Source organism: Sycon ciliatum, chromosome 5 (assembly GCF_964019385.1).
Source record: "Sycon ciliatum chromosome 5, ocSycCili1.1, whole genome shotgun sequence".
Lineage (NCBI taxonomy): Eukaryota > Metazoa > Porifera > Calcarea > Leucosolenida > Sycettidae > Sycon > Sycon ciliatum.
Window position 1 is genome coordinate 17,817,355 of NC_088647.1, and position 24,858 is coordinate 17,842,212.

The 24,858-nt window shown below is 47.1% G+C and overlaps 2 protein-coding genes across 2 annotated transcripts; one reads left to right on the forward strand and one right to left on the reverse strand.

The window, feature by feature from the left end:
- The first annotated feature begins 523 nt into the window (after positions 1 to 523).
- LOC135817901 (uncharacterized) lies at positions 524 to 7,174 on the forward strand. Its single transcript, XM_065331195.1, has 8 exons — positions 524 to 699; positions 2,167 to 2,334; positions 2,759 to 2,881; positions 3,470 to 3,697; positions 4,470 to 4,741; positions 4,993 to 5,219; positions 5,920 to 6,133; positions 6,710 to 7,174. The coding sequence occupies exons 1-8, from the start codon at positions 639 to 641 to the stop codon at positions 6,758 to 6,760; spliced, it is 1,344 nt and encodes a 447-aa protein (XP_065187267.1). The 5' UTR covers positions 524 to 638; the 3' UTR covers positions 6,761 to 7,174.
- Positions 7,175 to 8,341: 1,167 nt separating this feature from the next.
- Positions 8,342 to 24,498, reverse strand: LOC135817900 (tetratricopeptide repeat protein 38-like). The gene is made up of 13 exons (XM_065331194.1): positions 24,332 to 24,498; positions 22,236 to 22,460; positions 20,870 to 20,915; positions 19,866 to 20,021; positions 19,506 to 19,638; positions 18,731 to 18,963; positions 18,079 to 18,194; positions 17,340 to 17,425; positions 15,900 to 15,987; positions 13,381 to 13,437; positions 11,797 to 11,853; positions 10,314 to 10,463; positions 8,342 to 9,059 (listed from the first exon to the last, which is right to left on the reverse strand). Exons 1-13 carry the CDS (start codon positions 24,362 to 24,364, stop codon positions 9,012 to 9,014), a joined length of 1,428 nt encoding a protein of 475 aa, XP_065187266.1. The 5' UTR covers positions 24,365 to 24,498; the 3' UTR covers positions 8,342 to 9,011.
- Between the last annotated feature and the right edge of the window lie 360 nt (positions 24,499 to 24,858).

The following is a 24,858-nucleotide window of genomic DNA, read 5'->3' on the forward strand; positions in this document are numbered from 1 at the left end:
AAACACAGAGATGGAATGGTTGCTTGGTGCTGGTGGCACGATCTTCTCGGTGCCAACAGAGCACGTGTGTCGCTGGTCTGATGATTGATCCCGATGTCGTACCAACTCGCGAAAATGTTGTCTGGCATGCCATGTAGATAATTGACCATGTCTCAGGCAGGTCTCTGCAAGCAAACCGACAGCCAATCGTGGCCCATGCCATGGGGTCACTAGTCTGGTACCGAGTGATTATACCGGTATGTCACACGGTGTTTTGATGTCTGCTTTGGCATGTCTACAATACTGTCAACAGCCTACCTAGCACCTAGGACAGGTGCATGCTAACAACCAGTCAGGGTTGGCATGCACGGCTTCGCACCGTGCCCCTGGGCCTGGTGATATGCATGACCACCGGGATCCGTACTTCTGCGGTAGACGGGCCGGCCCCCATTCTTCCTATGCTGCCTGCCTGGCTGGCTAGTCCGTGCTGGGATGCCTTGATTTGCTGGCTTGCTTCGCTGGGTCCCTCTCGGAACGATCAGTCCTTCCGCGGAGCGAATGCTGGCTGTAGTTGGGTTGGTATTCCAATGGTGAGGTGTTCGCTCGAGGCAGCCATTTGACACGGGCAGTGCAAGCAGGACGAGGAAACCATCGACAAGATGAGTCCGACGTGGCGAATTGCCGGCTTGCTGTGCCTGGCTTGTCTTTCCTGCGCACAAAGTAAGCATTGTGAAGAGGTGTCTGTGTTCTTTGGTGGTTCTGCCGCACGGTGTCTGGATGTATTTAGAAGTTTCGTGCATGTAGACCTTCATGCTATTGGTGGGAAGAGTGGCCATACGCATGGGCAGGTTGGATCTACTGCACTATAGACTTGCCACTTTCATCGTATAATAATGTTGAAGATGGCATGATGATGCCACCTCAGTCACCCTAGTGAATACTGCAAGATCTTGACGTAACATGTAGATCCACACAGTCCTGGATTGAGAAAACCATAATCACGGACATTGGTTACTAGTATACACCATACTGGGCTTTGCACTGTCCTATTCCGAAGCTCTCTAGCACGCACGATCAAAAGGTCGGGAGTCACACCCGCTAATCAATCGTTGACGGTTTCATCCTGCATGACAAGCATAACCCCTCTCATTGATGCCCTTCGTATCGTGCACAATCTCCACATAGCCAGTGTTGTGAGAACTGGCTGGTGCCCGCCCCAGCTCTTCGTATTGCTTCACAGTAAGAATTCGCCATCAAAAGGACTTTCGTTTCTTTCTTGGCTACTACTGTAGTAACCAACTTCTTCGGGAACCCCCAAATGTTGGGCAGCTTATAATCTTCCCAACAGAATGTGTACAAAGCAATATGCACAAAGGAGAGCGTGGAAATGTGTGTGCACAGCAGGGGGAATGGGACAGGATGTTATAATATACAGGGAAGGGATTTTTAAGGTACGCAAGTATCAAGATTAGTACTAGTAGCACAACCAGCCTGCACGATACACAGTACTGAACTCTAAAGATAACGAAAGAGACAAAAAAAACTTGCAGACACCGATGGCACGGTCCCGTAGACGAAAATGGCGACATTGGTGAAACGTCTGATGGACGTGATATTCCGCCACATGCACCGGTGGCCCATGTTTCCTGTTCAGTAGGCCCACAGCCATGTAGGGGCATACCAGTACTCTGGCCGCAAGACCAGTAGCCCATGCTGTGTGCAAGCAAACATAAGTGACTGCACTTTTAAAGATTTTGTTGACAAAAAAATTCATCTCGGGGCAAGTTCTGGTACTTCTTTGTTCACTTCAGAACTCGTATCAGAGGGGTTGTCTGTTCTGGTCTCTGAGTGGTGATAGGTGGGTACTGAATGGATCGATCAATTGCGCTTGGAAGTAATGACGTAGCACTGGGCTGGGCAGTCCCAAAACCAACGGCTTCCAAGTCCTAATTGGATCCATTCTTTCGCAGATTCTTTTGCCAGTGTGTGCTCTGGCTGGATCTACATGTCGAAATATGTGTACTCCCATCCAGCCTGCTGGGACATGGAACTTTCAGGTGCACGATGTTGGAGCAAATGAGATGATAGGTACTTCTATAACCATGATATCATGATTGTGATATGCATGTATATTACGCTCTTACGGGGTCCAGGTGACACTGTTTGCTTGTCATGTGCCGTTCGCAGACTGCTCTCGACCCAGCGCCCCGACCAACGGCGCCGTTTCCCGAGGATCGTTTGCGGTGGGCATGACTCTGACTTACTCCTGCAATGCCGGTTTCGTGCTGTCAGGATTTTCGAACACCACTTGCACGGCAAGTTTGGTGGGAAACAATGGGCCGCCCGCATGTAACGGTGAGCTGAAGCATGAAGAGTACGGCAACATTCTCAACACCAACCTCATGAATCGCACAAACGTCTAATGGGATGCAACCTCAGTATGAATTTTGCTTGACTTTCTTTTTGTCCCAATGGTGATGCATACATGCTTCAGTAGTCGTTATTGAGTCGCCATGATTCCATTCATGAATGATGGACAGGAGCCAGTCTGTGTGACTGGGGTAGTCTTCTACACAGGGTTGAAAGCATGGTCTGCTAGCTGAGATGACTCGTCTTTCAAAACAAGTGTGCGTGCTGCTCAAACCGTAGTGCTAATCGCTATGCAAAGGGTCCCACTGCGGATTGATTTCTCTATACAGTGCCTTGCCCCAGCTTGCATTTTCATGATGGCTTTTGCTGTTTCTTCTGCTGCTTGCCCGACATGATGTGTTACTGTCAGATATTGACGAGTGCCTGGGAGGCAGCAGTCCTTGTCTCAACGGTGGCACATGTGTAAACAGAGTGGGAAGTTTCGACTGCACTTGCCCATCCACGCTGTATGCCCAGCCAAACTGTGCAAGAGGTAAGCATACTTTAGCTGGTAAAGCAACCCTTAGGAGTGACACATTCCTTACCGTAGGAAAAGGACAGAGAAAGAAAGATGTAACAAAACAACTAACTGTTACATACTTCGAAGTACGAACTCCTCAGATTCAAGCAGCAGTGAAGTGAGGGTGAGGTGTGGTTGGCTCCCCCGACCAAAGATCTCGGGTTCCTATCCTAGCATGTGCCGCACACACCGAAAGAACAGAACCTTGTGAAAGAAGGAAGAGTGTTTGAACGATGAAATGCACGTGTTACAGTGTAGGGTTGCTTCAGCACATTATACTCAGGTTATGATCTACCGGTGTACTCGGTTATGATCGGTTATGATGAAGTATGCTCAATTCCATGAGTAGTAAGATGTTTGGTTGGGCTGGGGTCGACATCACTGTCATTCGATAGAAAAACGTAGGCTCGGTTATTCAGGGTGTGGCCCTAGCCGAGATTACGGAATGGTACGGTGCTGTGCAATAAACGTGGGGCATCAGGTTGGAATTCACCTGTAGCCTGTAACATACAATACTCAGTGGTGCAATGACCATACCTCTCTGTTGTATTGTGATCTCAGTGTGTGACTCCAATGGTGATTGCGGCACTGGTCAGTTCTGCCTTGGCACCAGTGAGTCCAGCACCACGGCAATTGCGTCCGGCTATGATCTGAACACGGCGCCGCTCGACAATGCCTCACTGCCGTACGCTGTGCCGGCCGCAAGCTTTCCCCCCGTGTCCAGCACCATTTCGCTCTTCGGCAAGGTTCGCCAGGAGCCAGACACCAATGGCTGGGTCATTGCAAAGGGTGAGTTATGCCACATAATGCTCCCCATCCTTTCATAGTACACACCTGAAACAGTAGCCTGCGTACAGTACATTCTGGATTAACTCAGCTCCGGGTCTCCACAAACCTGACTGACTCTGCACAATTCAGGCTCAAAAGCCATTTTCTTGATTTTTAATTTGGGTTTTAGACCTTTAGCTCCACGCACAGGGTCACAGTAAACCTGTAACTGAGTACAATTCTGCAAAACCTGGCCGAAATTCCAACTTATTGTGGCAACATCCAAAGTATCAATAACGTGCCGGGGAAGAATCAATCCAGACCCATTCACTGAGGATCATTGTGCTAAGAAAGTGTGATACTGTAATTTCACAAATTTTCTGTACTTTTGGTGCGTCTGTTTCGTATACCTAAAATTTCAATACACCGAATAAACACTAACACACATAATCCAATAGGGAACTGCTTCTCTATACCTGAAATTTCTGTTCGCCTAACCTGGCCATTTGCCCTCATACCGAAATCTCACTCCACTTCTGGTTTATAGCAACAAATATAGAAGCTCAATTACAGTGAAGATCACTTAGTTTGTACTCTTTTCGACGGGAAGATTTCGGAGATACCCTTCCTTTTTAGTGACGTTTAAAGTTTTACAGACACTGTCCGGAGCATCGGTGCATTGATCCATACTTTTAAAAAGTAGGAAGTACTCCAGATACTCAGTGCACTTTCCTGCTGTGGTACATCTGTCATCCAATCCACTCGTCTGTTCTGCACATACACATACATGCAGGCCGAGACAGTGTGGAGCGTGACTATGGTCTGTACCTGCGCGGCACGGCCGACCAGATGTGGTTCGTCTACAACCCGCTGGATCGCAGCAATAGCGTGGCGGAAAGCCAGCCGTGGCGCGCCGTCGTCAAGCAAGACCTGGCAATCGACGACAACCAGTGGCACACGGTGGCGGTGACCTTCCATCCGACAAACGGCCGAGTCGAGTTCTTCGTGGACGGCGAACTCCGGGCTGTGGAAGTGGAGGAGATGCAGCCCAACTACCGAGCCTCGGTCAGTCCTTTTAGTGATAGTCTCGAACTTCATGTGTTATTTCCTGGTGATAGAGAGTTACATTTCGGCTTCCCTATGCTATATTTCAACTCTTCTGAATGGGTTCACAGTCAGCAGAAAATTAAGAGCATGTATGTGTATGTGTATGCTCTGTATGCTAGCAGCATTGTAGGTGTCGGTAATGCCCACAAATTAACACATTAGTGACTTTCCCTTGGTTTTATCTATGCCTGCTGCAACAACCTTTACAGGAGAACGCACTGCGTGTGGGAGGCCGCGCTGGTGGAGAGGAGTTCACACTGAAGGGTGCTGTCGACATAGCCCGAGTCTACACCATCGCACTGACCGAGGCACAGGTCTACGAGGCACATCGCGAGGCCATGCTGCCGGGCAGCAGAGTCTGCACGGACTATCGGGCGCCCGGGCAGTCGTGCCAGCTCTGCGACACCGGCACAAGTCCCATTGACTGCACACTCAGGTACTGCTCATGGCATCATGCTTAGTAGGCCTACTGGGTCAGAAGAGGGTTGAAACAAGGGCTGGGGATGATGCTGTTCCACAAGGCTGGTTGAAATCTGGACAAATGAAAAGGCACTGACCACCCTGCACTAGCAAATAGGTTATAACCCAGAGTTGGTAGTGTTAGGGCTGCGTAACGCCCAGCCATGGCTACTGTATCCATAGTTGGGGTTGGACTTCGTGAAGCATGATCATAATTTAGCTGGTAATCAACTGTTGAAGTATCACAATCAAGATCAATAAAATGTAATGTTCACTACGAATTCCGCGGGGTTTGGATCTGATGGATGTTGCAAAGCTGTAGAAAAGCATTGATGTACTGATATTCCTGCTCTCGATTGACTGCCAGTCACAGCAAGCGTGGCTGGATAGTCCATCGCATAACAGAGTACCGTTTCCGCGTACCTCTCAAAGTGAACCCTGTACATGCACAACGTTGAGGGCAGTGTATGAACTTCACTGCTCACTGTACCCCTACGTGTTGGTTGAAGGTTCAAACTTTCCGACGTCCTGACAATGTTTACCTATGCATCATGTACCTGGTGTAGTACGTGCTCAATGACAAACTATAGGACCTTGGACTGGTTGGTGTGTACTCGTAAACTATCCCTAACAGCTCCTGAACGCTGCTTATTTCCACCGTGTCCTTCTGCCGACAGATGTCAATCTGGCCTCAGTTGCGTGTTCCGCGGCCTGCCCAGCACCACGACGGTGGAGGTACCCAGATCGGGGACCGGCTACGTGCGGCCAAGCCTGCAGGGCGTTTGCACAGCCGCGTGTGCGTGCACGGCCGCAGCCGACACCACCCAGGTGTGCGGCAACAACGGGCTCACCTACCAGAACAGCTGCTTTGCACAGTGCGACGGACAACAGGTGAGGACACTGAGCTGCGCATGGATCACTCTAAATATGTTCTGAGCGAAGTTAGGTTGCCATTGTCGTGCAATGGCACTGCATTCCACAAGGCAGAGCTTTCAACGCGAGCGGGCAATGGCAATATGACTGCTTGATTGGTTGGGCACTACACGCCAGCAAAGACTCCCTCGATTTAGGCTAAGGCCTGTCACCGGAAGAATCCATATATACAAATGCAAATACAAAGATTAACAGCCAGCAGCCAGAGCCGAAGTTGCACGACTATGCACTAAAACATGTTTTCAAGAGTGATAAATAAATGCATGCACTCCGTGTTTGGATGCTAAGCCTGTGACATCAGCAGGCGTATATTGAAAACAAGCTGGGAAAAGCCTGGCTAAGTTGGGGCAGCCACAAACCAACCGTTGTAGTCAAGCAGTCTCTAAGGTCTATGCCACAGAGTTGGAAATGTCTGATGAACTGTACATTACAGGGTCCTCAGACCGATTGCCTCCACGACCAGAGGACTAAATGTTCTGAAATTTCACTCCAACAAACAGTCCTCTGTCCCTGTCCATTTCTTTCTGCCACCAGGTGCTGCACAACGGAACATGCGTGTCGTACGAAGCCCTGTCGAGACTGTAACTCTAGACTCCTCATGCCGTTGTTATCTTCTTCACAATAACTATGTTTTCTCGCAACAAACCAGACCATTGCTATGCAGGCTAAACACATGATTCAGTTTAGCTCACTCAAAGACTGCAGTTATCACCGACGATGCTCAGCCGCCATCTATTTTTTTATAGGACGTTCTCCGTGATGATATTATTGTCATAAATCAATGACGTGATCCATTCTAATAATTTTTGAGGTTTATTTTAATTAACTACTTAAAGTACTTTATAGCCAAACGCTGAGAGTTCGCTTTCGGCCATATGGACCGGCTACGCCCACTACGCGTCTTACGCATGTGCGGCTTCACTTCCCGGAAACAATAATGATTTGATAGGCATGAGCTAGCACTCTATCATTGACTAACATCTTGGTTTGCACAGTGAAGGTATTCACCGCAATAACACCGAGCACCGAAGAACGTGTGTGTGTGTGTGTGTCGCGGGGGGGGGGGGGTTCTGGTTCAGGCTGGTGATAATTGTTCTTAATTTTGAGATTCCAGCACCTTTGTTCCTTTTCTGTGCTTATATATTCGCATGATACACTGTGCATGTAGTGCTACCGGTACATAGAAAATACACACTGGTACTTGCACACTGCAAATAGCATAGGTGTACATGCATGTACATGATTGTAGTATTGTAGTGTGAAGTACTGATCAGAATGATATAGATCACATGGTTGTATGTGAAATGAAGGTGGTCACGTAACATACTAAACCTGGATAAGAGGACCACCTTGCCAAGGTGACAACTTTTTACCAGTCCCTTGAGCAGTCGTTTTGGACAGGTTTTACTGGAATACAGGGCAGAGGGGATACATGCTTTGCTAAACACAGGAAGCATGCATGCAGGACGATTGACCGGCCGCAAGACCAAGCGTGCGTGCAGAACGACACGTCTGCACGGTCACACACGGCTATCATGCATATGTCTGTGCACCGGAGTGAACACAAACATAGTAGACGGCACGGTGCAAGTCGAATGAGTGGCGTAGGGTGATAGCAGCACGTGTGACAAAATGAGGCACCGCACAAGTCGTAAAGTAGAATCAACTGAGCTAAGTATGTAGCCGTGAACGCCTCTTGTCATCAATCCATTGGCTAGTGTGTTCCCAGAAGAAGAAGAAGAAGAGGATGAACTGAAGAATATGTTGTTATATGTACAGTAAAACCTGGTGTAAGCGACCTCTGTGTTTAGCGACCACCTGCTCTTAACGACCGTTTTTTCCATGCACCGACAGTTCTACACAGACACTGTGGGACCTGGTTCTAAAGACCACCTGGTTAAACCGGGTTTTAGTGCACTCCGAGATTCACGCACTAGGCCATCATCAGACGACCATCAGACAACAGCTACAAGTAGTGTGTCCATATAGAATATTACCGAAGTACACTGTACTTAGAAGTAGGAATCCTAAAAGTGGTGCAAGGCATGGACTGGCCGAGAGCGGAAAGACGTGCTTGCACATCAGCAGAGCTACACAAATCAATGTGACGGTGGCAAACATCGCGGTACCATACTGCCCATGCTTTCCAGCATCACAACAGAGGCCTGCATGCAACGCTCGTTGATAAAAGATCCTGATGCAGTAGACTAGCAATCTAGCCCAAAATTATGTTACTGCTACTTAAAACAGCTTAAAAGAAGCGGGAGCAAAATTTATGACAAAGCCTAACTCAAAATACATCATTAAATGTAAAGTACTTAAATGAGCAAGAGAGATAGTTACAAAGAACTTGGACGCTACAGTACTGTAATGTTCAGAGAAAGGATTGGCAAGTCAACTGACAACTGCTCTCTTCCATTCGATTGTGACACATGTGAGTGCCCGTGACGCAAAGTAACCATTCGTGCTGAATCCTAAACTAGACTATCACAGAAGAAATGCACCACCGCCGTGTACAGCGAGCAAAGAAGGCTCCATTCTTTGCGAACAGATTGCTCCGAGCACTGCTCGAGCACGCTCGCATAACAGCAGGGTGCAAGTCAGAGCAATACGGAGCGCTAGCGGTAAAAACAGGAAGTGAACTGAGAATACTATTTACGAGGCCCGGCTGGCACTGCTAGTATATGGTTTAAATCTGTTATATCAAATCACTAAGAACCGGAGCTAAGCTGTAACTCAGTATGGTTGATACTGTACGTAACAAGCTACACAAAGGAGTCGGGGCAAGGCGGTTTCCAAGCGTACGCTTGCTGCGATGCGCTCGGTGTCCCGCTCACTAAATCAATTTCAGCCGCTGCACCAGCAGACTATAGGGCTTCATCTCCTGGAGAACAGTTATCAACATAGAGAGCACAGACAGAATGTTCTAAACCGCCTTGCCTCGACGTGTGTGTGGGGGGGGGGTTGAGTGAGTGGAACGGTGTGTGTGTGAGTATGTGCGTTATTGAAGTCGCCTCAGAGTTCGGACTGGAAAGTCTCTCCAACAACCGAGTTCATGGTGATCGGCAGAGGTATTTATGATACGGACATTGCTCCTCTGGGTGTTGGTTTGAACCAGATTGAGAGTGTAACCTGGTAACCAAGTTTTGCTACCTTGGGTCGACTATCCGGCCGGTGCTCGGTTGACATCTTGCCCAGAATTGCGACTGCCTTGCGTGCAATCGGCTCACTGGGAAGTGTTCCACAATCACCATCCGCTCATCCCCACCAAGAGGAACCATATTGTGCTATCTCATCTCTCCATCCTGCTGAACGAAACTGAGTACCCCCCCCCCCCCCAAGCTGACATTAATTTTGTAGGCTCTCCACTTTCTTCATGCCATGCTTGCGTACCATCCTTGGCATTCAAGGATACCGTTAAAGCAGAAATTTTCCGTGGTGTTTTATTTTCGGTAACTTCGGTGCCGACAATTTTTACCGAAAATAAAACGCACCGAAAATGTCGGTACTACCGGTACTGTACGCATGCAGTACTAGTACACTTACCTGGGAAACGGGTTTTACCAAAAAATTCCCTCCACCAAACCGCCGATTTTGGAGAATACCGAAAATATTATTACACCACCAAAAATTTCTGCTTTTACAGTAGATGCCTGGCAAGAACGAATCAGTAACGATCAGGTGCTGGAAACGTGGGGAGACAAGCGGCCACATGCTGTTCTCCTTCGTCAACGACATCTTGAATGGCTTTGCAATGCTGCTCGCATGCAATCAGAGTTCACTAATTTCTAGTCAATATCTTCCCAGGTACTAACCATGGCCGATAAACACTAGTGTAGCATCATAAAGTTGTGTACATTGAAATAGTTGGTACCGTATTTTCGGAATCAGCGCTGGTCTTTTATTATCGCCTGTCTGAAGTAAGCGCCACATCATTTCAGAGCTATTGCGTGGATTTTTTCAAACTGGGTGAAATTTTAGGGCTCACAAGCTACTAAGCGCCTCGGCCATTACTGCCGAAAATACGGCATATCCATTACTTGATCAGCATTCGTCAGTATCCATGTCTTGCTACTGTTGTGTGGATTGTCTACCTACAGTTGCACTTCATGTAAGAACAGCAGTGACAAGACCTTACCCGGAGTGTGGATAGGGCACTATTCGCCACCTTGGCATCGTCAGCCTGCTTGGCAACGTGATACAGCTGCATCAAGAATACCTGGCGCTGCGCCGTACTCCAGCCACAGCCCAACGAGTAGGGTTGAACGGCGAGTAGGCTCTCACACGCCTGCAAAGGCCAGCCAGCCAGACACGCACAAGCACACATGCACACATGCATACATACTTGGAAGTACCCAATGCTGTAGACAGCAAGCTGTTTCGGCCATAAAGGCCTCATCAGTACAGCTACGAGCTAAATAGGCCAAGCTACCAGCAATGGTCTCCTATAAAAGAACTTCAGGTATAAAGAACTAATTCTCCAGTGCATTGGTGTTCGCTATCAGGAGCCAGCTGTGTTCGATTTTTGGCTGATATTTTTGGCTGAGGATCTCAAAGCGTGAAACTCAGGCTGCAAGCCAAACCTTGTTCTGCCGTCTTTGTAAGTAGGCTCTGCTCATTTTGGTACTGAGCACTGCGTGAACAGAGGAAGACTTCTCCTGCGACGACTGCATGTAACTCTCCATATACAATACACTGTAGTAAGAGACTCAGCAGAGTGCACGGGGAGAGTATAGCGACAGCAAAGCCGATTCCCCACGGAAAAGAGGGCCAGTCAAACCGGCTTTATACTAGGGCTCAAACGGTTAGTCCGATTAACCGGTTGCAGACCGGTTACGAAGAATTAACGGTTAACCGATAAAGATAACGGTTACGCAGTAACTTTTCAGTCAATTCTTCAAGTATCAGGTCGTTGCAAAGTATGCACTTTCGCAGGCTGTCGCACGTGTACGCAATTTCTGGGCTGTCAACTCGGTCATATCTGGTCTCTTGGTGTGAGAGTATGTATGAATGAGCATGCAAGAGAATGTACATGTATGCGTTGTACTGAATAGGGTACATTTTTTGAATGAGTATAGTCAAATATACGGTTAAAAACGAGTCCGCAGGATTGCCGTGGCTTATAGGTTATAACCGTTAAACCGACCGTTAGCTTAGGGCGCGTTCAGACTACCGATAAAAAGTGACCGATTGGGAAAGTCGCCAAGGTGATTTGATCACGTGACGTTACTGGCACGTTACCGGTGGGAAAGTTTTACTGCCGCGGCTGCTACGGCAGTAAACTTTTACCGGCAGTAAAAAAGTGCTCAGGCTGCATGCGCGCTGGGAAAAAGGGAAAATCCCTTGTCAGTGCCGCGGTGAGAGCTGAAAACTTCACGGTAACGTTAGTTTGTTATCGGTAGTGTGAATGTCCTTCACGGTTTATCGGCATTCACGGTTTGACGGGGTTCACGGTAGTCTGAACGTGCCCTTAGCAGTTAACCGTTAGGGGTAAAGCCGTGACCGTTTGAGCCCTACTTTATACATACTACTAAGTTAGAATGGTTCCTCCCCCCCCCCCCCCCCCATACACAAACACATGTGCACACACGTACATAAACAAAACAAGGGATACAACATACCTCTTCGTATTTTCCAGACGCAAACGACAGCAAGCCCTGACACGTCCTGTAGCCAAACTGGAGCACGGCAAATACCAGAGTGCAAGCTAAGTAGAAATATATACAGTCGACCTACCCTTATAACGATATTTGCGTCCGAACAAGAAATATTGTTATAAGGGTAATATTGTTATAGGGGTAACTGGTTCATTCATACACATACGTCATAATGCATGAGTTTAGTTCATTTTTTACACTCTTCATAGCATCAAAAACTTATGTACATGCACATTATGTATACAGCAAGGTGCCCACTGGTGCCCCCATCGCATTTCGTCATGTCCCAACGACTCATCAAGTGAAGCTTGACCCACCTTGACAGTGGACTCTACATATTCCCTGCTGATATTGTTATAAACTGGAAAATGTCGATCAGTCAGCCCATTTTATATTGATATAGGGGTAATATCGTTATAGAGGTAAGGCATTGTATACAAAAGTTAATGGAGTGATTTGGTTTGACAGAAAAATATCGTTATAAGGGTAATATCGCTATAGGGGTTATCGTTATAAGGGTCGGTCGACTGTATCAGCTCTAACAGTGGTGCAGGAAGTGCGGGGGGGGGGGGGGGGGGGAAGGTGTATTCAGCCCCCCCCCCCCCGAAAAATATGGTGGTGAACAGAAGGTTGAAACTCGGCAGAGTGTGTACGTGCATGTACTGTATGTTGCGAGAGCGAGTGAGAAGATCTACCACTCGTACATGGTACATGTTCTCCGATCGTGGTCCGAGCTGTGCGTATAGTGTTCCACGTTTCCAGCTAGATCTACATCCAGACAGAGTCGAGTCTACAAGATCTACAAGATATACATGTGCGATCGGCGTGAAGGGCAGTTACCAGATAATGGCAGATCATTGCTGGGCTGTTTTTTTTTTTGTGCATGATAGCTACTGATGAGGCCACGGTGTTGTTCTTAGCCACCTGGCAGTTTCCTTCGAAATGGGAATGGCGGGAGGAGTCAGGTTGACTTGCTTCCACGCCACAGAAACAGTACTGCGTTCCACAGAAACCTCTTTCCAGAAGAAACCCGCTATCAGCTAAAATTCTAGAGTTCTTGTTCCGATCACTAGCAGGAGATGAGCCCAGCTGTCTTGCTTGGTGTTTGAAATCAGCTAACGTAGCTGTCTACATGTACAAGTACCCAGTACATACCATAACGTTGAGCAAAATACATTCACTGGTAGCTTTCTGTAGCATGACCATAATTACTTAAATTACTGCCATGATTACCGGTGCGTTTACAACATGTTCAACAGCTGTAATATTATGAGCAGTTTCGTGCCAAATCGAGTTCAGCCCCCCCCCCCCCCACGCACACACACAAGCCGAAACATCTTCCTACGCCACTGCAATAATGACCTGCGTGGAGTGTAGGAGATCGACAACCTTTACATGCTTAGCGATTATTGTTTCAATATTCGACCACTCTCCAAGCTCAGAGTCGAGTTTATATTCGTCTTCTAATTATTATTTACAATGAAGGTGCTGCTGTTCACATGCGTGCAATGTCATATCCTGGACACATGCTAACTAAAAGGCACTTACTTGCTTCATGACATCGGTATTATGACCAGTATGGCAGGACATGTACGTGTCCATTGACTTTTGCAACACGGAAACATGGACACCCCAAAAACAGAAGGCACGCGAAACACGAAAACAGAAGGCAAGCTGTTAGAAAAACACTACTGTCTTCCTGCCGTAACAAAATGGAAACAACTACTCTGGTCTGATCAAAAATGCTTTCAGTGGAGTATAGTTGCAAGCAGAAGCAGAACTGCCTTGCTTCACTGGTATCTTACGCGTTATGATTATACTGTATACATTGACCAATCGGATAGCACTATACATGTACAATAACCAATACTTTTGTAAGTATTCACCATGCAGCAAGGTTGGAGGCATTATATGACCAGCGCTCTGCAAAAACCGACCTTAGGTGCTATTTTGGCAAAATTGAGTTTGTGCTGGATTGTTGACCCATGACCCTTCCTTCAATTTCTGGTGAAGTTCGAGGTGGATTGCATACATATTCAGTTAGATACAATGACAATTTCTTTGCACTTTTCCTACAATTTTTTGAGGAAAAGTAGCAAAAATCCTGGATTATATGCTACATTTGGAGCCAATGCTGTGAGAGTTCAAGCAACATGATTGCAACCAAACTTTGCAGAATAAATCTGTATGTCATAATCGTGAAAAGGAAAGGTTTATGATGGCATTGGATCTTCCTGTTGTGGAGATAGACACATTCTATCTCTGTTCTGTGGATGGTGTTGCTCACGATCTGCTGGAAGAGGTATTTGGCTCTGTATGAGGATATGCCAGCCGGAGTGATGGGTAGAGGCAGGTGCAAAGTAGTGAAGAAGCTCATATCAATGTCGGGTTAAAGGATATTGATAGTTTTATCTGGTACTGGTAGTAGAACATCTAGTTATGTCTACATCTGCCGCACACATTGTTTCATAATCGGTGATAGCATGGCAGTCTCTTTTCCAAATCTTGCCAAACGTACTGTATGCAGCTTTGCCACCAGGCTTTGTGAACGCCTGGTGAACAAGCTTCTTCGTAGTGATACTGGGCAAATACATGTACATGTAGGTCGGTACTGGCTTGTTGTGCCCATGTGGATCTGCAGGTTAAGGGAGGCCATGAGCTATAGCATAATGCTCTATATAATGCTTCAGCTCCACAACATCTTCCACAGGCAGTGCATTCCAGAGTTCATTCAATTCCTGTGTTGGGCTGATTTCACTTGCTCTGACAGCAGCCTGCACAGATTTCAGCACACAGGGCTTGATCCTGGGCTGGAGGCATACACAAAGTCCTGACATGCATGTGCATGACTTCCACACCAGCCACTGACTGTAGTCTTCAGTACGGTAGTTCAGAGTAGTATTGTTGAGCCCCATCTATCACATCTTCCAGCATGCTGGACGCGCTGGGTAGCCTCACCACTTCTCCTGAGCACGTCTAGATTTCCGCCTACACATAAGCAGCGCTCTGACTTGGTCAGGACGTGCGCTGTGTGCGCTGTAAATGTAAAGCAAGGTTTCAAGTGTCACGCTCTTGAAACAGCACCAGTGCGGAACAACTACAGCCCTTGTCAAACTTGTCGCGCGCCTCCTGGATTGTAGACAATACTTGAACCGATTTTTCTTGGTCTGCGCTCTGTTTATTGCCGGCATTGAGGGGCTGGGCTGGTGGCAAAACTGACGCCTGATCGAAATTCTCCTCCGCATGGCCGTCCAGCTCGATCAGCGTTGCGTCCTGCGATTCCACATCCGACTCTCCTTGGCACTGCTGTCATCAGAACTGCGATTGGACCAGGCCAAAAATGACTATTCATCGTGAAGGAGTTCGGATGAAGCCTCTGGGAGAAGCCCACAGCAATTATTTGAGCTACAGACCGTCTTCTGCTTCGTTCCGCCATGACTCTCATCTTGTGATCTTCAAAAAATCGACAGACCGTGACGTTTTGTTCTTTTTCTCGAAAAAATTACGAAGCACCTAAGGTCGGTTTTCACAGAGCGCGGGTCATATATGTACTAGTACTGACGGCAGCAGCAACAGCAGCAGCAGCAGTAATGTAATGATCACCATCCGTTCCTGAGTTGCATACACACCTGACTACTGGCCATTTTTACTATTTGAATGTGTTTATTTCCTGATTTCACTTGCTCTGACAGAAGCCCACAGCAATTATTTGAGCTACAGACCGTCTTCTGCTTCGTTCCGCCATGACTCTCATCTTGTGATCTTCAAAAAATCGACAGACCGTGACGTTTTGTTCTTTTTCTCGAAAAAATTACGAAGCACCTAAGGTCGGTTTTCACAGAGCGCGGGTCATATATGTACTAGTACTGACGGCAGCAGCAACAGCAGCAGCAGCAGTAATGTAATGATCACCATCCGTTCCTGAGTTGCATACACACCTGACTACTGGCCATTTTTACTATTTGAATGTGTTTATTTCCTTATTTCCTTCCAGTTCTCACATTTTGTTGAGAAGATGTTGTGTTCAGTAACGTTAGCAGCAGCAGCGGCAGCGACAGCGAGCTTACCTCAAGCAGTTTCTTGCCCAGAAGCAGCTTGGAAGCTTGTTCAGGATCGGCGTTGTGAGTTAGGGCATACATCAGATGAATATCAAACCTAACGTGAGCAGAAAGCAACACAGTACATGTATTAACATCAAGACAGGCAACAACACCACCAACACCAAAACAATAGAATGCTGGTGTGAATGTGACCATTCTGATAATACCGAACTCGAGCCAAAACAATGCACTGATGCCAGTGTGTGACTGCCAGAGAAATGAACAGTTACTTTGCGGTAGTACAGAACAGATATGCGCACGCACAGGTGTAGACATTCAAAAAACTGGTTTTCGAATGCCGCCAACTGCACACAGAGAAATTGATCACAAACCATGAACAATGAGCATACACCTCAGCACAGGTAGCTGTAGTTATAGCTCATACTTCCTCCGCGTCATTAAAATTGTCGCTTCGCACATCGTAATATTTTGTGACTTGGCTCGTCTTCATCAGACAGTCGGAATCGCTGTTTTCTGTGTTCGAACACTGGTGCGACCCTTCCTGCGCAATGTCTACTCGTTACTGAACCCATGGTGGTCTCGGACTTTGTTGGAGGTCTCTTCCGCACCAAGCAAATTCATCGCGCTCCGCACTATTCCGCCCCAGAGCGCATTTCGTTTTCTGGAGTTCGTGCCGTCCCACATCGTTCGAGTGGGCATTTATCAAGACTGCAAGCCCAGGTATAAGAATCCTGGTATCTCTCCTGAATACAAAATGCTGAAGTTGACGATGGCAAGAACAAAGTTGTCTCAAATTCCTAAAATGCGTTATTTGTGGCGCATGTTGCTGCGAAGGTAGCAGGTCTGAAAACACCGACAAAATCAGCGAAGTGCTTGCCAAAGAAAGAAGGTGCGGAACTGCTTACCCTACCCCGCTGGAGGGTCGTTACAGTGTACTTGAAAAATGCTAGCTTGCCTTCATCCCCTGCCACCTGGAGGCATGGATCGCTTGAAAACGAAGTTTCTTGACCTGAATTTGAACGCGCGTCTTCTTCAGCGTAGTGTTGAGTGCTGAATGGTCTGCCTCAAACTCTGATGAAGACGTCGACCTTAGCTACAAGTGCAGCAAAGCGGGAGGCCAGAAAATAAAGCTGGGTCCGTCAACAATGCTCTGCCTCAATTTCTAGCTGATTTCTTTGCCCCTCGAGTGGACAAAATAAATTCGAAAAATCGCTCTGGGAAGCGACAATTTTAATGATGCGGAGGAAGTAAGAACGTTGGCTTGTCAAAGTTCGAGCTAGTGCTTTTCTCGAGCGTTGCGAACAACCAACTTTCTTACCGTAAAGTTATCGGCGAGGTCACTATCACTTGCTCGTGCCTGGCAAAGCCTGGTTTGGGGCTAGCAAATCCTGAGTTTGGGCTATCAAACCGTGGGTGTTGGCTAGCTACGTGTGTTTGTGACCTTACCATGCCATCTGGTGCTTGCCGATGTGTTCCTGAAACATCTCAATCATCTTCTGCCACCTCTTACTGCCTACATCCACCCCACAGCACTGGACATAGTACAGAAAAACAGACCAAGAGCCATCTGTCCAGACGCAAAGCCATGATAATTATAAGAAACTCAGAATAACCAACTAGGTTAAGTAAAGTCCCAAGGTTCCGGCACAAGAATGTCAGACGAAGTACAAGGTGGTATGCCTTAAATGGAATTGCTGCAGACATCCTTCAAGCAAGATATAGTGAGTAGCAAGAGTACATAAAAAAGAGTGTGATACTCCACAGCTGGTGTGGTCCATGGAAGAACCTTTTTTGTGGACACCACCTTTTCAGAACTCACAACACAAGGCATACAAAGCATGCGCTAGGCACCAACCTTCATTATGAGTTCATGTTTTGCCAATTTCAAAATAAAATTTTAACTTTTCTCCTGCTGCAGGTTTTTACCGTGCTCGTAGTGCAAGTTTAGTGAAACCCTGCCGAGTTCATGCGGCCACAAACTCGTAGTGCATACCCCAGTACCCATTGAAGCAACTAATCAAACAGATAACTTGGATAGACCGGTAGACAGGCATACGCACAAAGGTATGCACAGACAAATAGAGAGAGAGAGAGAGAGAGAGAGAGAGAGAGAGAGAGAGAGAGAGAGAGAGAGAGAGAGAGAGAGAGAGAGAGACAGCATGCAGTGTACTTCACTATAACTGACCTCCATTCGCCATAAAAGCGACGCTGCATCGACCAGGGAATAGATAACACCAGAGGACAGGCGCTCCTCCAGTTGCGTGTCAAATATCTCAAGGGCTCGGTCCATATTGTTCACATCTGAATAACAGCATGGCAACATACATCCCAATACACAATACACAAGTTGCGAAATCAGCATGAAACCAGCAGGAATAGCAGCGGTAACGGTCGAAACAATTACATCCAAGTGCGTGTAACTGAAACAGACATACCAGGGCTACAGAGCAACTGTCCAAAAAAAGAGGTCCACAACGAGAGGAAGAACTGAAGAAAAATAACTACGACTGATCGACTCAAAGCAAAAGTCCCAGCACCATGTCGACAAAGAGATAAAAAGAGAGAGAGAGAGAGAGAGAGAGAGAGAGAGAGAGAGAGAGAGAGAGAGAGAGAGAGAGAGAGAGAGAGAGAGAGAGAGAGAGAGAGAGAGAGAGAGAGAGAGAGAGAGAGAGAGAGAGAGAGAGAGAGAGAGAGAGAGAGAGAGAGAGAGAGAGAGAGAGAGAGAGAGAGAGAGAGAGAAAGAGAGAGAGAGAGAGAGAGAGAGAGAGAGAGAGAGAGAGAGAGAGAGAGAGAGAGATAGAGAGATAGAGAGAGAGTGAGGGAAAAAGACAACATACCGACATAGTACAGCGAAAGATGCCAGAAGAGATGTCCTGAGAGGATGCTGGTTTGCCACTTGTCCTGAACGCCCTCAAGAAACGCGATGGCATTGTGAGCAGGCGAGCGCTCCTCGTGGCAATGTGCCAGCGAATGCATGGCCCAGACAGCATCGGGTCGCATGCGTAGCGCTCGCGATGCCTTCTCACGTGCAAATTCGTATTCATGACACTCTTCCAGGGCAAACGAGTACCTGCAAGCACCGGAGATAACATAACAAGCGCCATGTTCACCAGGGGGCCATACTAATCTGCTGTGTGCATGAAACTTACGAAAATGTGACACTCTACTTTGCAAGAACCTGTGCTGCAAAATCATTGTAATAAAAGCTGCTTTCATCTGGTAACATATTCAGACTGCACCAACGTTCAATAAGTTCCCGTCACGTGTGCAGTGAACTGGATGAGCATCAAGACTTAAGTCAAGAGTGGTCGCCAAGGATTGCTGGAAACACCCCTAGACAGTGCCAGGGGTACTAGTCACCACAGTAAAGACTCACCAAGTGCTCCACACAACCAAGGTGCTACGCATACTGCACAAAGGCATTCCTTTGAAGTAATAACATACAATCAAGAAGAGCTGCTGGCACGATACATTTCAGGAAGAAGCTTGATCAACAGCACCCACAGACATAATTATACAGGCAAATGGCCTACCAAACAGGTCGGCACGGTCATACACAAAATTGAACGCATGCTTCTACCGGCGAGATGACGGTAAACCCTGCTGACCTACATTGCCAGGAAGATAGGGTAGAACGGCATTGACTCGTGCCAGGCGTGCGCAATGCCCATCAGTGAGTCGCGCATGCGCCGTGGCTGACCCAGCATCAGATACATGGCATGCAGTAGACGCAGCACAATCACATCTGCAAACAAACAAACACACACACGCACGTAAGAACACAAACACACACACAAGTGTACACACACACTTTGATACACACACAACTAATAATTTTACATGAATCTCTGATGTATCTAGACGAAAAGCGCATTCTTTCAGTGGACTAATTTTATACAGGCCATAATCAAAGCTACATGCTCACAATCAGCACCAATGACAAGGACAACATGTCCTAACCTGTGGCCTAACCTGTGGGATAGGATCGTGCGAGATCCTCGAAGCGGCGCATTGCTACATCAAAGTCCCCGCTCTCCCAGGCTTCATACCCATGGCAGTACATGCGCTCCCGTTCGTTCAGATTCTTGTCCGCCGCTCGCTCGGTGACAGCACTCGAGTCTGAGGGAGCTGTGAAAGGCAAACATCGCGCCACAGAACAAGATAGATCGTTAGCAAGAGATAGCCAGCAAAACCCGAGTGGGTGCTAGTTATTGAGTTTTTAACACCACACTCTCTAGCATGCAACAATCTCTCCACCTCTCTTCCACGCACTCTCGGCCGACAAGTAGCTACCCTCGGTAGCCATTACACACGCCAAAAATTCCACACAACGAAGGGGTTCCAGGTACATGTTACTGCTATTTCTTCTGACAGCTGTTTCACCTACCAAAGGCTCGTCAGAGAAGGTGATACTGAATAAGATAATATTCTAATGGACGTGGCAATTATTTATACCGTATAATACACTTCTCAGCCCCTCAGTTCCACACCTTGCCTAGTCTCTTGCGCCCGTATTCTACGGGCACAAGACACTAGGCAAGGGGTGAAACCGAGGGACTGAGAAGCTACAGGAACGTTCTCAAGCAGCACACAGTGGCTACACAGGCTAGGTGTGCACACCATGGTATTGTGATCTGTACCTACATGTACTTATGTAACATGTATGGTTGTCTGCAATCTCATGCTTATATGCACATGATGAGCAGTTTTATTCATATGCCTAATCAGCTATGTACGTTCGTTACAGGTTTATTTAAACATCAGGTCATGACGTGCGTTGTCCGACACAAAACTCAGAGTAACAACAAATTTCTCGATTGTCCATTGCTCGATGATTTGTGTATCATCAAAATATAGAATACGGCTCGTGCGAGGCTCCGTCAGACTGAGCTTCTGCATCCACAGAAACACCGCCGCCACAAGGATCAAGGCTAATATTATATTATATTAATATTATTATTAAAGGACTCTCATACCTGACAAGTCACGGCGATCAAGGTTGCTCCGACCAAAGAATGCCGCCTGCCAAAAAAGGATGAAGACGGGAATGACAAAGACAACAAGAACGAGAAAAACAGCAACAGCAGCACCACGACCCCCAACCCTTACCACGGATGACAGCGATGGCGACAGCAGCAATTACGCCGACCGCCGCAGCGACAACGATGGTGACCATAACAACAACAACAACAACAACAACAACAACAACAACAACAACAACAACAACAACAACAACAACAACAACAACAACAACAACAACAACAACAACAACAACAACAACAACAACAACAACAACAACAACAACACAACAACAACAACAACAACAACAACAACAACAACAACAACAACAACAACAACAACAACAACAACAACAACAACAAATCTCTTATTGGCCACTGGCTATCGTGAGAATACAGATTTGAAACAACAACAACAACAACTTGCTTGCCCACCCAGCTTCGCGAAATCCCTTCTCGTACTCTCTTCAAATCCCAGATATCCCTGCTGTTGCACAACTCTGTATGCTCGGGTAGCGAACACCCCAGCCCGTACACTTAATTAAGTAGTCATTAATCCCTAGGCTCTGCCCACCCAATTCTTCCTCACTCTTTCTCCTCTCTTACACTATTATCTCGTATTGGCCCCCTGGCTATCGTGAGAATAAAGATTTGAAACAACAACAACGGCGGCGGCAGTAGCAGCAACAAAAGTCTTGTTGGCTATTGTCCATCCTAAAGGAAGGATTTTAACACATCTCTTGTCAGCTATGCACGCGTTCACGTTGGCGTGCGCGTTGACGTGCGTGTGCGAACGCGTGTGTGCGTGTGTGTGTGAGAGAGAGAGAGAGAGAGAGAGAGAGAGAGAGAGAGAGAGAGAGAGAGAGAGAGAGAGAGAGAGAGAGAGAGAGAGAGAGAGAGAGAGAGAGAGGGAGGGAAGGAGGGAGGGAGAATAGTGTGACGTCATTGATTAAATAATGATGTAAAAGAGTCAGTTTACACATGTTATACAATCACATGTACAGGTATTGTACCATAAGCCTTTCAGAGACAAAAACTTGAATATCTCCACCAGAACAAACTGTGCGTAACCATTCCTTTTCAGTGTTGTGGCCGCGATCCATGCTCGACTGCGTGCAGTATGCCAGGAAATCATCAAAACTGCAGTTCACGTCATTTTTTCACCTTTTCAGGATATTTGAGAAGGATTTCGGGATTTCGGGAGGTCATCCAAAATGCGGGATACTTGGCAGGTATGGAATATCTGGCAAACGCTGAACCGTAGCTTCCTCGGACCAAGACCATTCAGCTCAGCGCTCGGCCAACTATATAATGCCACACTCACCTGAACAAGATGTGCCATGAAAAAGTTGGGATCGGCCTCGAGTGCCTTGGCGAGTGCTTCAACCGGCGCTGAAGAATAGTTGACGTAGTACTCGGCAGCAGTATTGAAGCTCTCCATAGCCGCGTCCAAGTCCGTCCCGGGAGACAGAGTCACAGGCAGGCCGAATATGTCATTTCGACTTGGGTACGGTGACGTCTGTCCGCATGAGTTGAGATGTGGCGATGCCTGGAGACGACATGACATGATCAGAACACATACGTGTACAGTCGGGCCAATCATCACACTACTGTGAAAGCAGAAATTTTCGGCGGTGTAATATTTTCGGTCTTCTCCAAAATCGGCGGTTCGGTGGAGGGAAATTTTCGGTAAAACCCGTTTTCCAGGTAAATGTACTAGTAGTACATGTATACAGTATCGGTTGTACCGAAATTTTCGGTGCGTTTTATTTTCGGTAAAAACTGTCGGCACCGAAGTTACCGAAAATAAAACACCACCGAAAATTTCTGCTTTTACAGTACTGTAAAATATAACGATTTCCTATTTAAAAATTGACTGGTTTACGTGTACCAAAGGTACCGATTCTCACTCATTCTCAACGCTCAATAGCAACAGTATTGTATCGATTTCTGTATAACGATTTCTATTTTAACGACAGATTTCTTCTCGTAAACTCGATAGAATTAGCGCTTCGTTGTAAATATGGCTTTTACAGTAAGGCCGTCATCACACCACGTTCTCCGACTCCCGTTTGCGTCTACGTCTATGGTGAAAAAACCAAAACGGGTGGTCGTGTCATCAGACAGGCACAGTTCTTGACGCGTACACGCAGTCAGGTTTTGTGGAGAAATTTGAACCCACGTACATCGAAGTACAGGGTCGCTCGGAAAAAGGCTGGGGGAGATACGCACGTTAATACAAAAAGTCGTATACCCCCCCCCCCCCCCCCTCTCCATACCACGTCCACGTCTCCCGTTTCCGCTGCTCCCGTTTTCACCCCGTATACGGATCATCATGACAACCGACCAAAAACTCCTTACGTGGACGTAGACGCAGCGCTTTGTACCATGGTGTGATGACAGCCTAACACTGATCTGGTCCTGCAATAGGAACGTTGCACTACTCACATCGAACTGCAGTGCACTATCAAGAGTGGCCGTTACATTATAATAATTATCATTGCGTGCACGCACTATACGCTTCTACTTACACTGTAATTTAAAAAATAAATAAAACTCAGAGTCCACGTGAGACTTGGCTAGATGTTGAGTTTTCCGAATCCGTAGGAACGCCACCACCCTTAAGGATCATTTGTTTGGGCCTAAATAATATTCGCGGGACCCGCGTCAGCATCGCTTGAAGGTTCGGAAACACACAAGCTAGCCTTCGCATCCGCAGGCCACCACTATGCCTGTACAATTTAGGAGCAAATGCAGACCTCACGAGTGAGTCAGGGGAGAGGAGGTGAGTCTCTAAGCCGATCGGACGCGTAGCGGCCCATGACCCCATAAACTGCATCCTTGCTACCGGTATCCTCACTCCGAGCTGCGAGAACCCAGTTGACTGTGGATGTCGGCGCAGTTCACCACGCGTAAAAAGTTTTCGCACGCCCCCTGCTACCAGCGCGGGTCTCTTTTTTTCTTTTGGAGAATTAGACTCCAGAAACAAATTAGAAGAGCATTCCATACTGAGGGATTGGAAAAACATTCTGGGAAAACTAAAAGTTTTACCCATTTTATGGTCAAAAGCAAGATTATCATCATGTTTTTTTATCAATGAACTGTACATTGTTTGTAGTGCTTATCACATGGAAACTCTCACTCAGCACAATGTATGTACTGCATACTTGGCACGGTTGCGCCAGATTCTCCAATACAATGACAGCAGAGAATTGAGAACCTCTCAGATGCTGCTACAGCGGCGGCATTAGGCCACTAGAAAACATGGGCACTGATTTCGTGGCTCGTAGTTGCATGCTCTGCCGAAAACATTGGGTGACCCAAGCCCATGGCCATCGCCAAACTTCTAATTATTATGATGTCTCTACGAAAATACCGTAATAGTCGCTAATGCCATTGCTTAGCGTTATAACGTCTTACCTCCTGAGCATCGGGCCTCTCTTGCTCATCCATCGCGCTTGGCTTGACTCAGGGCTCAACTCCAAAGCACTTCCTACGATCTCTCCGACGATTCAGACAAAAACCGAAAATGCATTCGCACGATCGTGTACACGTGGCCGTGGGGGGAATCTGGCAAGAAAGCTGATTATGTATGTCCAGCGATGAGACGAGACGTAGACTGCATGCTATGTGCAGTTTGTTTCGGCGACTTGCAGAATGCAGTTGCACAGTTTGTGCGACTGTCTGGACCGACGTCACACGTGAGTCATGAATGGAACTCTGAGTGTCTATCTACAAGTGACAAACCGCACTCGACGAATCAATGGCGCAGTGACTGGTGCCAGTGAGTGGTCGGTTTTGACCAGGCCCAGGGAGTCCACTCCCTGGTTTTGACTCTGCAATGCAGGTGGACGTGTACGGTGCATGTAGTGGTAGAGACACACAAATTAATTTACTACTGCTGTAGTACTGAATGAGATACTACAAATGTAATAAACATTCAAAAA

Coding starts and splice junctions, on each gene's coding strand:
- LOC135817900 (XM_065331194.1), bottom strand. CDS start 24,364: ATGGATGAGCAAGAGAGGCCCGATGCTCAGGAG. Junction 20,916..22,235: donor TCATGGCACATCTTGTTCAG/GTGAGTGTGGCA, acceptor CTTTTTTGGCAG/GCGGCATTCTTTGGTCGGAG. Junction 13,438..15,899: donor TGGGCAAGAAACTGCTTGAG/GTAAGCTCGCTG, acceptor GTGTTGCAAAAG/TCAATGGACACGTACATGTC.
- LOC135817901 (XM_065331195.1), top strand. CDS start 639: ATGAGTCCGACGTGGCGAATTGCCGGCTTGCTGTGCCTGGCTTGTCTT. Junction 3,698..4,469: donor TGGCTGGGTCATTGCAAAGG/GTGAGTTATGCC, acceptor ACATACATGCAG/GCCGAGACAGTGTGGAGCGT. Junction 6,134..6,709: donor CACAGTGCGACGGACAACAG/GTGAGGACACTG, acceptor TTCTGCCACCAG/GTGCTGCACAACGGAACATG.